The sequence below is a fragment of the Geotrypetes seraphini genome, chromosome 11 (genome assembly GCF_902459505.1).
Source record: "Geotrypetes seraphini chromosome 11, aGeoSer1.1, whole genome shotgun sequence".
NCBI lineage: Eukaryota > Metazoa > Chordata > Amphibia > Gymnophiona > Dermophiidae > Geotrypetes > Geotrypetes seraphini.
This window is the reverse complement of record NC_047094.1, coordinates 74256116-74271239: the sequence shown is the minus strand read 5'-3', so window position 1 is coordinate 74271239 and position 15124 is coordinate 74256116. Positions and strand designations below refer to the sequence as shown.

The 15124-nt window shown below is 46.3% G+C and overlaps 1 protein-coding gene across 2 annotated transcripts in view; it reads left to right on the top strand.

The window, feature by feature from the left end:
* Positions 1-15124, top strand: part of LOC117345823 (ly6/PLAUR domain-containing protein 3-like) — a 47384-nt gene that overhangs the window by 11104 nt on the left and 21156 nt on the right. The window contains exons 3-4 of one of the 2 annotated variants that reach the window (XM_033915012.1): positions 1976-2101; positions 6698-6877. In XM_033915012.1, the coding sequence (XP_033770903.1) occupies positions 1976-2101; positions 6698-6877 (306 nt within the window). Of the gene's footprint in view, positions 1-1975; positions 2102-6697; positions 6878-15124 lie in introns of those variants that run through there. The other variant, XM_033915010.1, reaches the window with a different exon arrangement.

The window sequence follows — 15124 nt, the reverse complement described above, 5'->3', positions numbered from 1 at the left end:
ACTGGTGAGAGCATGAAGCACTGGTGTGTGGATCCTGTGGGTCCCCAAAAAGCCTAGCCAGTGGTCCACCTTTGCTCCTGGGCAAGGCTTCTCCCTGGAATTTGTCCAGCTCATGTAGAGACATAGAACAGATACCCAACGTCAAATTGGGCTTAGACAGATACTCCTTATCCTTCATCGTGCCCAAGAATGGCACAACTGGAAGCCCATATTGGATGTAAAGTCAGTCATTCTATTTCTAAAGATTCCCCATTTCCACATGGAAACAGCCCAATTGGTTGTTGCAGTGGTGGCTCCCAGAGAATTCCTAGTGTGTCTGGATTTGATAAAGGCCTATCTTCATATTCTCATCTTCTAGGGACACAGGAAGTATCTTGAGTTTTCATGTTCTCCAGCAGCATTTCCAATTTGCAGCATTTCCCTTTGGATTGTTGATGGCTCCCTGCACCTTCACCAAAGTAATCGTAGTAGTGGCTGCTTACCTCCGCACAATGCGGGTCCAAGTAATGCGAGCAAATGGTGTGGATGGCTGTGACTGTCCTGCTGCGGATGGGCTGGATTGTCAACTTCAAGAGCCCACTCAGAGATTGGAATATTTGGGCATTCTATTCTACATGGCATTTTTCTTCCCGAGCCATGCAAACAGAAGCTCTGGAAACAAATGTGGACCTGTTGGCACTTACAACTCCCACAGCCTGGCACTACCTACAGGTGTTGGGTTCCATGGTAGCCTCACTGGAGGTTGTTCCCTGGGCCAAGGCACATATGCAGCCACTCCAAGAGTCTCTCCTGTGTCGGAGGTCACCTTAGTGTCAGATGCATCTCCCTTGGATGGGAACAGCAAGAAGTAAGGGCGTTCATCTCCAGATTGCGGATTGGATGAGTCCTACGACCGATGCCAGCCTTTTCAATTAGGGAGCCCACTGCAGGGACCGCTTCATCCAGGGCCAGTGGACTCACTATCAAAAGGGGTGGTCCATACACTGTCTAGAGCTCTGGGCCATCAGTATAGCATTGTACTCTCTGGAAAAGGCCCTTGAGGGAAAGGCAGTAATGCAATAACAGTGGCATATGTGAACCAGTAGAGGGGGTACCAAAAGTGCTCCATCGCATCTGGAAGCACAGAAAAACCTAATCTTCCAATAGAGATGGTACTCCTAGCGGAATTATGTGCAACTGCTCAATGCAGAATTTGTGCAGAATTCCCCAGGCATGTGGAATTACTTCTATTCTGCACAGAATTTGGCATCGGCACTCCCTCTTTCTATCTGCGGCCCAAATCGCTGCTGGCAATATCTTTGTGCATCCTGTGCGGGCTTTGCAGGCTTCCCTCTACTGCGTTCCTGCCCTTGATCCTGTCACTTTCTCTTCACAGGCCACTGTAGAGGGAAGCCTTAAAGGCCGGGACAGGTTGTCTATTGGAATTGGCCTTACAGAGGTACACAGGGGGATCCTTAGGAAGAGGGGCACATACAAGACCAGAACCTCTATTTGGAGTAGATGCCATTTGGGACAGAGGGGAGATCGAGTGTAAGACATCCTGAATTTGGGGGGGGGGGGTAAGAAATATAAGCAGTGCTGGCTTGGGGGGGAGGGGGAGTTGAAGGACAGATGCTGGATTAGGGAGAATGAAGACTATGGGGAGAGAGTGCGAAATGCTGGCTGGGGAGGATAGGGTGGAGAGAGGGTAGGTGATGCTGACTGGGACAGGGGGGATAGGGATGTGAAAGATGCTGGCTGGGGCAGGGGAGGAGACAGGAGTGAGAAAGATGCTGGAGGAAGTGGGGTTCAAGGAGAAGCCAGCCATGAATTTTACACTTCATGAACACTTGGTCAGAATCTGAATATTTGCAAATATGTGCTCTGTAAGCTTCATTGGAAGAATATTTGCACCAAATGTCTGGAAGGAGACGACATCTGGTGCTGAGCTTTCAGTTACTACAGGTTATAAGTATAAATCTCTTTTTCATTTCAGTGGCTGGGAGTATTCAGTGTTACAGCTGCTTAGAGGATGATGAAAACGGATGCTCTAAACCTACCATAATTCAGTGTACTCGACCTATGAATGTCTGCATTGAGTACTTTCAGACTCTCATCACAGGTATGTTAACCGTGGGTGGAGAGAAACGTCACTTACGGTAGCTAAAGTTCTTTGTGGGTTAGATTGGATTGAATGCAGCCTGGGAGGTGGCAGGGTACACAGAATAGAAGGAAGACTAACAATTATGATCCCACGATCCTAAGAGATTACTTTGCAAAATGCTGCTTAGGTTGGGAGGCCAAGTGAGTATCTGTTTTGGTCCTATTTTTTAATCTTTTTATTAATCAAGAGGCACACAAAGCAAGTTCATGTCTTACGAACTGTAAGTTAAAAATCCAGAAAATGTTCACAGCAAATTAATAATCTAAAGAGAAAAAACAATGTTTTATATAATCCCTCCTGAATTCGGCATCCCCAAGAAAGTGGTGATCAACTAAAGTCTTAAACGCACAAGTGGCAAACAAAATTCAAGATCACGACACATTACTTGCATGAGTTTTCTGTATATTTCAGAAAGATTCCAACACATTCTGAAATGTAACCTCTGTAAAAGCTTAAGGCTGGATTCTATAAGTGTTGCTCAAAAATGGCCACTGGAAAAGATCAGTTCACGCTCTTTATAGAATAGTACTTGGCATCGATGTTCGCACCCTAGCTTTGGATATCAAATTTATTTATACCTGCTGAAACCTGATGGAAATGCTGGCACCCAAGTTGGGCGTGTTGACCCACTGTGTGTAACTTTTAGGAATGATTCACACGTGTCCCCCTTTTGGCATACGTGCTATGGTTGTTGGGAGCCCAGTGTTACAGAATGGCCCACAGCCAGATATGCCTGTAAATTCTAATTGGTGTCAATTAACAATAATTGGTTGGCAATCCAATTATTTACACTGACTAGCTCAGCCAGTTAAGCACACGGGCATCTTGGAAGCATGCACAACTTTGGATGTTCAAATTTGGGTGCCATATATAGAATCAAGGGGTTAGTGGACAACACACTTAATCGTTCCACAGTTAATAACTGATACCCTTTGGGCCATTCAGGAGTCATCCAGTAAAAGAATACACTTAGCCAGTAATAGAAAGAATTGGAAATTTTCTTGCACCCATTGAATGTCTCTCGAACAACCCCAAAAATAAGATGCTTGGTGTTTGTTCTACATGTATTGCATATAAGTAAGTTAAATGCTAACATACCTCATGTCAAAAAAAAATCTGTATGGCTGAACATTGCCAAAAACACATGGCCCAAGCCTGCGGCCACTTATATACCTGGAGCATTCATCTTATGTGCTCTAATTTTGCACTCTATACTCTTATCTGGGTCTACATCAGGGGTAGGGAACTCCAGTCCTCAAGAGCCGTATTCGAGTCGGGTTTTCAGGATTTCCGCAATGAATACGCAAGAGATCTATTTGCATGCACTGCTTTCAATGCATATTCATTGAGGAAATCCTGAAAACCCGACTGGAATATGGCTCTCGAGGACCGGAGTTCCCTACCCCTGCTCTACATCCAAATTGGTAATACAGCTGCTACAAAGACATATTGGTTGAAATGTACATGACTGTAAGAATAATTTTCTTCAAGCGGGCTTCTGAAATTGCATAACCAAAAGGCCTTCTAGGGCCTCATAATTATAAGATTCCCCTTTGGGCATGTTCATACTATTTGTTTTTTGGCCATTTTGGAAGTCTGTGTTCAGATCCTGGAAGGATTTTAGCTTATAAAATAAATGAAAAAGAAACACAATTCCCTCTTTCCAAACTTGAAAAACCTAAGAAGTCATTCTAGGCAAAAAAATCTACCATATACTGTATACTCGAATGTAAACCTATCCGAATATAAAATGAGGTAACCTTTCCCCCCCAAAAAAAAAAGAGGGAAAAAAGGTTTACTCGAATATAAACCAAACTTACGGCAGTCTTACAAGGTTAAGAACATAAGAATAGCCTTACTGGGTCAAACCAATGGTCTATCTAGCCCAGTATCCTGTCTTCACAAAGGCCAATCCAGGTCAGCCATTTTGAGTAGTGAGACTGCACGAGGCAGGAGCATAGGAGGATTGCTCTTGCCCTGGCTCACTACTGGACCACAGAGCATTCCCTCAGAAAGAAATTTCCTAACCTATATTTTTCTTGTTTGTCTGAATTAATTAGATTGTAAGCTCTATTGAGCAGGGATTGTCTCTTACATGTTTAATATACAGTGCTGTGTACATCTAGCAGCATGATAGAAATGCTAAGTAGCAAGACTCAAATATAAACCGAGACCCCAATTTTTAGGCCATTTTTTTGGCCCAAACATCTAGGTTCATATTTGAGTATATACAGTAACTTCTCCCAGAGTGATAGTAATGGTGTTACGTTGTAGGAACACCGAAAACATTTGCATAACCCCTGTCACAATTTCTAAAGCCATATATATATATATATATATATATAATATAGCCTTGGAAATTGTGGCAGGGGCTGTGCAAATGTTTTCAGTGTTTCTACAAGGTAACATATATGTATGTGTGCCTAAGTATATATATTAGGGCTGTATATTTAATGAATCAATAACATGATTAACGTGGTTGTCTCTCTTCACCTATCCAGCATCGCTCTCTCCCCCCCTCTCCCACATTCTAAATTGCTCCATTTTGTCTCCCTGTTTTCTCCCCTTTCCTCGGACTCCCTTTTTTCTGTTGGTTTGCTCCTTGTTTTCACCGCTGCTGAATTGACAGGTGCAGGAATGTTTCCCTCTGTCTGCTGCCCTGACTTTGCTGAACCCAACAACAGGAAGTTATATAAGGGCTGTAACTTCCTGTGTTTGGGCATGACAGCCAGCGGCAGCACACAGAGGGGACAGCCTGCTGTTTTCTTCTGGTGTGTGTGTGAGAGATTTCTGTCTCTCCTGCTGGGCGGTCACCAACATAAATGCTCCAAAAGGAGGGGAGACTGGGCCAGCATGGAGTGATGGGTTGAAACCAGGCTCCAGCGCTCACCCTGCCATAAGGCAATACCTCAATTAGGGCTGTTGCTGCTACTGCCCCTCCCCCCAGAGAGCTGCCTTGCCGCTGCATGCCACTTGCCTCCCTTTTCCCTCCCTCTATCTAAACTTTCATAGTCTGCTGGCAGTACTAGTGATTAAAGCAGAGCACTACTGGCAAGTTATCAGGGTCCAGTCTCTTGTGGTCTCTTCAGTCTCCGCCACACTGTGAGAGATTGGATCCTGCTAACTTGCCAGCAGTACTCCGCTTTAATTGCTGACACTGCTGGCAGGCTATGAAATATGGGAGGGAGAGAGAGAGTGACCAGACCATGGATGGGGGGGAAGGGAGGGAGGGAGGGAGGGAGGAGAGAGACCCAACCGTGAAGGGGGGAGAGGGAGGGAGAGAGGAAGGAGAAAAAAAAATGAGATACATTACGGGGGAGGGAGGAAGGGGAGAGAAGGAAAGGGTGGAAAGGGTGGGAAAGGGTAGGAGCACAGGAAGATTTGCTGGGAGAAATAAGTGCAGGCTGCCAGGGGAGGCGTAGGGTGATGTTTGAGAGGGCCAGATTCTGGCAGTAGGGAATGGAAAAAACAAGGGAGATGGTGACAGAGGAAGAAAGGAGAGAAATGGTGAGAATGGAGTGATGAGGAGAGGGAGGGTAGGGAAGAAAGAGTACCCATGGAAGGGAATAGAAAGGAAAGAAAGGGGAGGGAGATGATTCCCATGAATGGCAGAGAAAGCACAGTTACTGGTTACATTACATTAGTGACTTTTATTCCGCCATTACCTTGCGGTTCAAGGCGGATTACATAAGAGGTTATCTGGAGATTTCCAGAAGTGTTAGAGTAGAGTGGGTTGCTTCGGGGGGTTGAAATGCTTCCTGTGGTGTTAGTTTGTCATAATGGATTTCTTGAAAGCAGGGTTTTTATTTCTATTCTGAAAGTTTTGTAGTCTAGTGTCGTGATCAGTAGGTTGGAGAGTTGGTCTAGTTTCGCTGCCGGTGTGGTCAGTAGGCCATCATAATCTTTTTTGCATTTGACGCCGCTGATAGGAGGGTGCATGAATGGTGTCTGGGTTCTCCTTTGCCTCGTTGTGGTAGCTTGGATAAGGCGGTTGTTCAAATAAGCTGGGCTGTCTCCATTCATGGCTTTAAATAGTAGACAGTAGAATTTGAATAGTATTTTTGCTTGTATTGGGAGCCAGTACGAGTTGAGGTATGCGGCAGTGATGTGGTCATATTTTTTCAGCAAATAGATCAGTCTCAGAGCTTTTTTTTGTACTGTTTGTAGTTGTTTTATCATGACTGCAGGGTAGGGGAGATAGTCTGTTGCAGTAGTCTAGAAGTCCTAGGACTAGGGATTGGACCATGAGCTGGAATTGTTTTCTGTCAAAGAATTTTCAGATTTGCCTTAAGTTATGCATGACCGCGAATGATTTCTGTATTGTTTTCTTGATTTGTGGTTGCATGGTACAGCATCTGTCTATCATCACTTCCAGAAGTCTTAGGGTGGGTTGAATGGGGTATGTGATTGAGTTTATTACTAAGTTTGTTATGATTGGGTTTTGTTTTTTTCGAGAAGTATAAATTTTGTTTTGTCTGGGTTCAGTTTTAGCGTGGATATACTAATAATATAATACATGCCACACACTATCTGCTCTTTTCCTCTCTATGTCAGGTTCCTTCATGGTGACAAGATGGAAGAAAGGCTGCAGCTTGGGAGTTGATACGGGTTTTGCTGGAAGCAATTTGGCTGGCACTGTGTTCCATTTTAGTCAGTTCCAGGCCTGCAGCACCGATCTCTGCAATAATAACCTGACAAACTCCAATGTGACCAAACCTCCACAAATCACCGAAGGTAGGGCAGTGCATGTCATTTACATATAGTACATATAGTTGTAAGAGCACAGGATGGATTAAGGTCTCTGGGCCAGAGTGGAAAAATATTTAGAAACGTGAGCATCAGTCAAAATCTTCAGCAAGGAGGGGGTACATATAGTTTTCCTTATTTTACAGTGTTTTGTACCCTTTTATTCCGCCTTTACTTTTTGATTCAGTGTGATTTAATTTTCTTCGGTTTCTTTGCTCACTTTTTAGGGAAAACTCTGGTTTTGTTTACTCTATATTTTCCCTTCTACCTTTCTCTTCTCAGTCTCCCTCCATCTTTCAGATCATGTTCTTCTATCTCCTTTTTGTGTTTGGAGGGATTTTTTTTTACTTCTTATCTATGTTACTGTGTTTATTTATCCAAACTTGATATATTACCTTTCTTGTACAATCCTACTTTATTCCAGGATGATTGGGTTAATTCCGCTTACTCGCCAGGATATTGTAGGAAGCCTCAAATTCCAGAAGCTTCAGCTCCACCCCTCTCACCTCAGCACTGGCCCCTCCTGGATCAGTTTTCCTTCCTATAAGCCAGGCTGTAGGAGCTTGTCTTTTCTGTTTGTGTTTTATTTTGTGTAATTTCAGGCAGACACTGAGGACATAACCAGGTGAACGCAGAAGACACAGCAGACACAAAAGACATTCACAGCAAACACAGAAGACATCTACAGGAGACCGGCAGGCGGACAGCAATGGAAGCAGCAGCCAGAAGCAGAAAGTTGAGCTACCCAGTCTTCTGCACCTTCTGCCATATGTATGACTACCTCCCTTCTGGGAGGCGGTCTTACGTATGCGATCAATGCGGAGAACTGGAAAGCCTGAAGAAGCAAGTCATACTGGAATGCAGAATACTGGAACTGGAGGCACTTCAAGCAATGGAGGAGGAAGACAGAGATGCAGAGATCATCAAGTTGGAAGACACCATCGAGGAAGAAGTCCGGGAGCTGGAGAACTTCATAGAAGAGGCATACAGAAAAACACCAGCTACAGTGGAACTGCCGGGATACGCCTACAGAGTGTGGACCACCAGACGGACAGCCACCAGGAGGAAATGGGGGACACAGCAGCAAGATCTTTAAACAGCGGAGAGAACCCACAAGAAGATGAACGTCAGGATGAGAGGAAATGGATAGGAATGAAAGACATGGACCCACGGCTGGAGAGAAGGGTGTACACCAGGGACACGGCCTGCAGTTGAAGAATCAAGAGAAGATAGAGAGGACAGCAATCGTTGTGGGGGACTCTATCATCAGACAAGTTGACAGCCACATAGGGGGAGGAAGACTGGATCGACTGGTGACCTGCCTACCAGGAGCCAAGGTAGAAGACATAGTGAGCCGCATCGACAGGATCGTCGACAGTGTGGAAGAAGAAGATATGCCAGTGGTGATCCATGTGGAGATGAACAATGTGAGCAACAGGAACTACAACAAAGAAATACTGAAGGGCCAGTTCCAGATGCTAGGAAGGAAGCTGAAGACCAGAATGCAGAGGATAGCATTCTCAGAGATCCTGCCGGTACCCAGGGCAGATGAGAAGAGACAGATGGAGCTGCAAGCAGTCAACGCTTGGATGCGGAACTGGTGTGAGGAAGAAGGATTCCACTTCATGTGCAACTGGACGACATTCTGGGGGAAGAGCAAGCTATTCAGGAAGGATGGACTCCACCTCAGCAGAGACGGAACAAGGCTACTTGCAAGCAACATCAAGAGAGAAGTTGAGAAGTTTTTAAACTAGGAAGAAGGGGAAAGTTGTCAGTCGACCGAGAGGGAGAGTTGATGATTCGGGAATCAGTATACCTGGAGGATACCATGCAGGAAGATGGAGGGGAAGATTCAACAGATCGCAGACAAGACAGATTGAGAGGGACACAAGAGGGAAGGACACGCAAGAAGGGAACAGGCTGCTAACTCAAGTGTATGTACACAAACGCAAGGAGCCTTAGAAATAAGATGGGTGAATTAGAAGCTGTGGCATAGAAGCTGTGGCATCACGGAAACATGGTGGACTGAGGAAAATGTCTGAGACACAGTGCTACCGGGATACAAACTATACCGCAGAGACAGAGTGACTCAAAAAGGAGGCATTGCCATATACGTCAAAGAGGGAATTGAATCTACTGGAGAGAACACGACACAACAGACAGATAAGTTAGAGTCTCTATGGGTCAAAATTCCGGGAACAAATGGAATGGAAATAAGGATAGGCATCTACTACCGACCCCCAGGGCAGTCCGAAGAAATTGATGGAGAAATGACAGATGAGATTAAACGCAACTGCAAGGGAGGCAATACAGTTATCATGGGCGAGTTCTTCATCTGTTGGCACAACCCAGGAAGCAAAGGCTTGGATTCGTTGATATCACTGCCGTACAGCAAAAGATTAGAGAAACTGGGCCTCTTCTCCCTCGAACAGAGGAGATTGAGAGGGGACATGATCGAAATATTCAAGGTACTGAAGGGGATAGACTTAGTAGATAAGGATAGGTTGTTCACCCTCTCCAAGGTAGGGAGAACGAGAGGGCACTCTCTAAAGTTGAAAGGAGATAGATTCTGTACGAACTAGAGAGCTGTTCGGGAACAGGGTCGATTGGAATCCTTCGGGTCACGGAGATCCCATGGGGATGCCCCCTAGGGTCACGGGGATCCTGTGGGATTCGATACAACTCAAGTCGCGAGGCTCGTCTTCTTTTTCCTACCTGCCCTGCCGCAGCACACATAGCCGACCGGAAGTCTTCCCCGATGTCAGCGCTGACGTCGGAGGGAGGGCTTAAGCAAAGTCCTCCCTCCCTCCGACATCAGCACTGAAATCGGGGAAGACTTCCAGTCGGCTCTGTGTGCTGGGGCAGTGCAGGCAGGAAATAGAAGACGAGCCTCGCGGCTCGAACTCCATTTGGCTGAGAAAGTTGCTGGTAATTTGCTTGCAGATGAGGGCTGGGAGGCAAACGTGGAACACAAGAGGGGGGGAGGGAGTGCGTTTTTGGATACAAGGCATGAACTTGGGAAAGAGGAGGGAAGAAGGGAGGGAAAGAGATGCTAAGGTGGGGGAGGGAGTGCGTTTTGGACACAAGGCATGAACTTGGGAAAGAGGATGGAAGAAGGGAGGGAAAGAGATGCTGAGGTGGAGGAGGGAATGCGTTTTTGGACACAGAAGGCATGGACTTGGGAGAGAGGAAGGGAGGGAAAGAGATGCTGAGGTGGGGGAGAGAATGCGTTTTTGGACACAGAAGGCATGAACTTGGGAGAGAGGAAGGGAGGGAAAGAGATGGTTGTGTACACGGGAATGGAAGAAAGGAGAATTTTTGGTCATAGGGAGGGAGTGGGGTACAGATGAGAGGGAGAAATATTGTGGTAGAAAGGGAACAGTGGGACAGATTGAAATGGATGCAAGAGGGAGGAATGTTGGACATAGTGGTGAAGGGAATGGAGGGATGTGGCATGGTGCTGGAGAGGGGTGATAGAAGGAGAAATGTTGGGCATGGGGCTAGTGGGCAGGCACGAAAGATGAGAAAGGGATAAATGCTGGACCATGGTAGGAGGAACCAATGGACAGCAACAGAAGAATTTACAGAAGATGGGAAAGTGGAAAAAAGAAACTGGGACCAACTTTATGGAAAAATAAGTCTCCAGACAACAAAGGTAAAAAACGGAATTTATTGACTAAAATATGTTAGCTTTGGGAAATGTATATAGCAGATGTCTTTGTATTGTGTTCAAAAGAAAAGGAAATGCATTTCTGGTTTTATTTCTACAGAGTTGAAGTACTTGTTGACCCTTTATGTGAATGGTGGGGATTCCCAAGCACTGCCGGCAGAGGACCTTCTCTAGAGACGGCCAAAACTCCCCTCCACCAAGCACAGCAGTCGCTGGCAATATCCATGAGCCACTAAGTGCCAGCATCTGTGACTCAGGGACACTACTGCTGTCTGCCAAGCTTGACAAAAGGGACCCCCGGCCAACTGCAAAGGAAGTCCTCAGCTGACAGCTTGGGGGTTCTCATCAGCTGAGTATTTATATTTTATATTTATATTAGAGGCTCTGGTAGAAACCCATTTACAAAGTATGTATTCTTCCCAATTAATATTTCCAAATTAATAAAGTCTTTTTGCTTATTTGTAAATGGGTCTCTACCAGAGCCTTTAATTCAGTAGCATAATTGAGTGAAATAATTATTTCTCAAGTTTATAGGGATGGGCGGGGATGGAGGGGATTCCTCACGGGGAGAGGTGGGGACGGAGGGATTCGCAGGGACGGGTGGGGACGGGTGGGATTCCTCATGGGGACGGGTGAAATTTTGGCGGGGACGGGTTGGATTTCTGTCCCCGCGCAACTCTCTAGTACGAACTTAAGGAAGTTCTTCACCCAGAGAGTGGTAGAAAACTGGAACGCTCTTCCGGAGTTTGTCATAGGGGAAAACACCCTCCAGGGATTCAAGACAAAATTAGACAATTTCCTGGTGAACAAGAGCGTACACAGGTAGGACTAGTCTCAGTTAGGGCACTGGTCTTTGACCAGAGGGCCGCCGTGTGAGCGGACTGCTGGGCATGATGGACCACTGGTCTGACCCAGCAGCGGCAATTCTTATGTTCTCATTTGCGCTTTTTTCCCTTGTGCTGCGGAGGTTCCCTGTGGGGACAGCTCTCGACTGTGGGAGATTGCAGACCTTTGGAAAAGTCTGATTCCAGGGGGTTTCTTCTGGTCAGTATACCCTCAGTACAGCTTGCATATCAGATCAGGGCTCAGGGACCGTTCCCTTGGGAGCTTGCTCACCACAGGCTCATCTACTAGTGGGTCGAGCACAGGCTGCATGGCTCCATGGAGGCACACCTGGGATCAGGGTTAGACTATGTTCCTCTGCCAGGTGTCTGAGTGGTGTATCCAAGGGTGGCAGAGGTACCTGGCCATGGATGCCCTGCTGGTGGGGCAGTAGGAAATCCAGCTTGCCTGCTTCCTAAGGCAGAGGATCTTCCTGTAAGCTGTTTCAGCTCTCTTTGCAGTGTTTTTTCATTCAGCACATGTAACAATGAGTACAGGCTGACAACCTGAATCAGCAATTTTGGGGGGTCTTGAAAAGGGGATTTGGGGGTGGTTTCCCTGCATGCCATACCCCCAACCCCTAAAATTCTAAAATTGCTGTTTTTTTAGGTCTCCCTGTGTTTTTCCAGGGCTATTTTTAGTGAAAATCAGCACCCGTGGTGGCCATCTTGGATTTTTCTTGATTTGGTTTTAAAGTTAATTTTTGCATTTGCAAGCTTTGCTTTTGCAAGAAAACCACACATAGGGACTCCCTAGGGAAGGATGGGATGGATTCATGCCTTATTTGCGATGGATGACTGTCAGGTGCGCTGAGGCCCGTGAGGGCGACCAGACTTGCCCGGAAGTCTCTGCCTGCCACCCTTCTGCAGGCGTCCTTGCTAGTCACAGGGACCTCTACTCCTCTGGGTCAGAGCTTTTTCTCTTGTCTCCCCTATAGGGTTCCATCCGGCAAGCCGGTAGTGTCCGCAGTTGTGCCAGATTCCCTTATCATGCCTCTGCTTGCGCAGGGGGGCACCACGGCTGCTGCAGATGTGGCAGATCTCCAGGATCTGGATGCGAGTGGGGCCCTGGTTCCTGGGGAGGATCCTACTGTGTGCAGATTTTTCAAGCCCACACATCTGGTGGATTTAATTTCTGAATCTCTCTAGGAATTGAAGCTGCAGTCTGAGCAGCCTGTCACTGAGGGATGTTCTTTTATGAGTAACCAGAGGCCACAATCTGCCTCTTTTCCCGATCACCCTGACCTAATTCAGATTCCTACAGATATTTTTGAGATGCCTGAGGGTCCCTTGAAATGTGTTCACACCATGTCTGGGCTTTATCCCACGGCGAATGCTTTTAACAAGCACTTTACTTTCTCGAAGGTGGATTCATTGGTGGCACAGGTCACCAAGCATACTTCTCTCTCCTGTGACGGGGGTGGGTAGTGGGGAGATCCTGAAGGATGTCCAGGACCAGTGTGTGGATTTCATCCTTAAGTGACTGATTCAGTGGCCGCAAGCATAAAGGCAGCATCGGCCTCTTCCTTCGTGACCAAAGCATGTCATTCCAAGCTTTGCCATGATGCTGACACTGTGGTGCTTCATGACCTGGATTTCCTGGTTTCGGTGGTAGACTATATGGCTGATGCCCTATATGACATCTTGAAAGTTCTCTCTAAACTTTTTGCCTATTCCGTTTCAGCTCGCAGAATGCTCTGGATCCAGCAGTAGTCTGGTGATTCAGGGTCTGGATGAACTCATGACCAGTGTGCAGGATTGCAGACCTAAGACATCGCCTATTCAGGGCACTCTTAATTTTTGTCCCTTCAGATGTTCTCTTATAGCTGGCCAGCAGCCTCCTCATCTGCCAGACCATGGTTCGGCAGTTCTCGGCACCAGCCATCCATGGGGAATCGTATGGCAGCTCCTGCAAAGAAGCAATTCTGATGCCAGGCCAGTGCTTCCCCTCCCGCGCATCAGGGGGCAGCTGTCAGCCTTTCTGGCTGAATGGCAGGCCATTACCTCCAACCATTGGGTTTTGGAGGTCCTCTGGGACAGCTACAAACTGGTGTTTCTGTCCTCTATTTCCTGGATTCCCTGAGAAGGCGGCTTGGGTACAGGCCACAGTCCGCAGATTCATAGATATTGCGGCTATAGAGCCCATTCTAGAACAAAACTCAGGCTCTAGGAGATACTTGATATACTTCATTGTTCCAAACAGAGGCTACGAAGATTATAGACCAATTCTGTACCTCAAGGTGGTCAATGCAGTGCTGAGAGTGCCCCGCTAATGCTTGGAGACGATATGCTCAGTGATAGAGTGATAGCCTCGGTGGCGCCGGGGGAGTTCCTGTCCTCCCTGGATCTGACAGAGGCGTATCTTCACATTCCCATTTTTCCAAACCAATGGAGGTATATGAGGTTCCACGTCTTGGAGCAACATTTCCAGTTTGCAGCGATGCCCTTTGGTTTGGTGACGGCACCCAGGATCTTCACCAAAATGATGCTGGTGGTGGTGTCCCATCTTCGCACCCTGGGTGTGTTGGTTCACCTGTATCTGGATGACTGGTTGATCAGAGCTCCCTCGGAGTCCGAGAGGCATTGTGCAGTTGCTGCAGCGCCTGGGCTGGGTATTCAATTTCAAGAAGTGTCACCTTGAGCCAATGCAGGATTTGGAATACCTGGGAGTTTGATTTCACTTGAGCCAGAACAAGGTATTCTTGCCTGTGTCCCGTCAGGAGAAGCCTGCGGTTGCAGACTCAAGCCCAGTGCTGTTCCTTGTAACCCTGGGCAAGTCATATAACACTCCATTGCCCCAGATATGTTAGATTGTGAGCCCACCGGGGCAAATAGGGAGAAATACTTGAGTACCTGAATGTAAACCGTTTAGGCTATAAGCGGTGTATAAATACTAAAAAAAATTAATCAGTTTTTTTTCTTTTCATTTCAGGATAAAATGATAAGAAATAACATAGGAAATATAAATGATCTTTTCCATATTGTTTCAAATTAATACATATCCCTAGCTAATGCTGTTATCATGCATTACCTACAGCAGGGTCAGTTTTTTATCCACCAGACCAAAAATTGTTCTAGGTGGACTTGAAAGTAAATACAAAAACAAAAAGCAACCTTGCAGACAGCCAGTAGTAGTATAATAAGTTGATTAGATGAGCAACTATAAAAACAAATAGGGATCTAATTGTTCAGTCACATGCCCAACATATTTCACCAACGAAGTGCCTGCCTCAGTGCTTCAAAGTTCTGTGCTTCAAAGTTCTGTTCTTGGGCCTGTTCTTTTTAACATTTTTATAAACGATATTGCTGAAGGGCTGTCGGGTAAGATTTGCCTCTTTGTGGATGATACCAAAATCTGCAATAGACACCCGGATGGTGTGAATAACATGAAGAAAGACCTAGCGATGATTGAAGCATGGTCTGAAATTTGGCAGCTAAAATTTATTTCTAAGAAATGCAAGGTCATGCATTTGGGCTGCAAAAACCCGAAGGAACGGTACAGTTTAGAGGGTGCATGACAGAAGTGCGGGACTTGGGTGTGATTCTATGTGATGATCTTAAGGTGGTTAAACAGGTTGAAAAGGTAGTAGATGCATGGAACAGTCTCCTAGAAGAGGTCCTGGAGGCAGACACTATGAGTGAATTCAAGAAAGCATGGGATAGGCACGTGGGATCTCTTAGAGA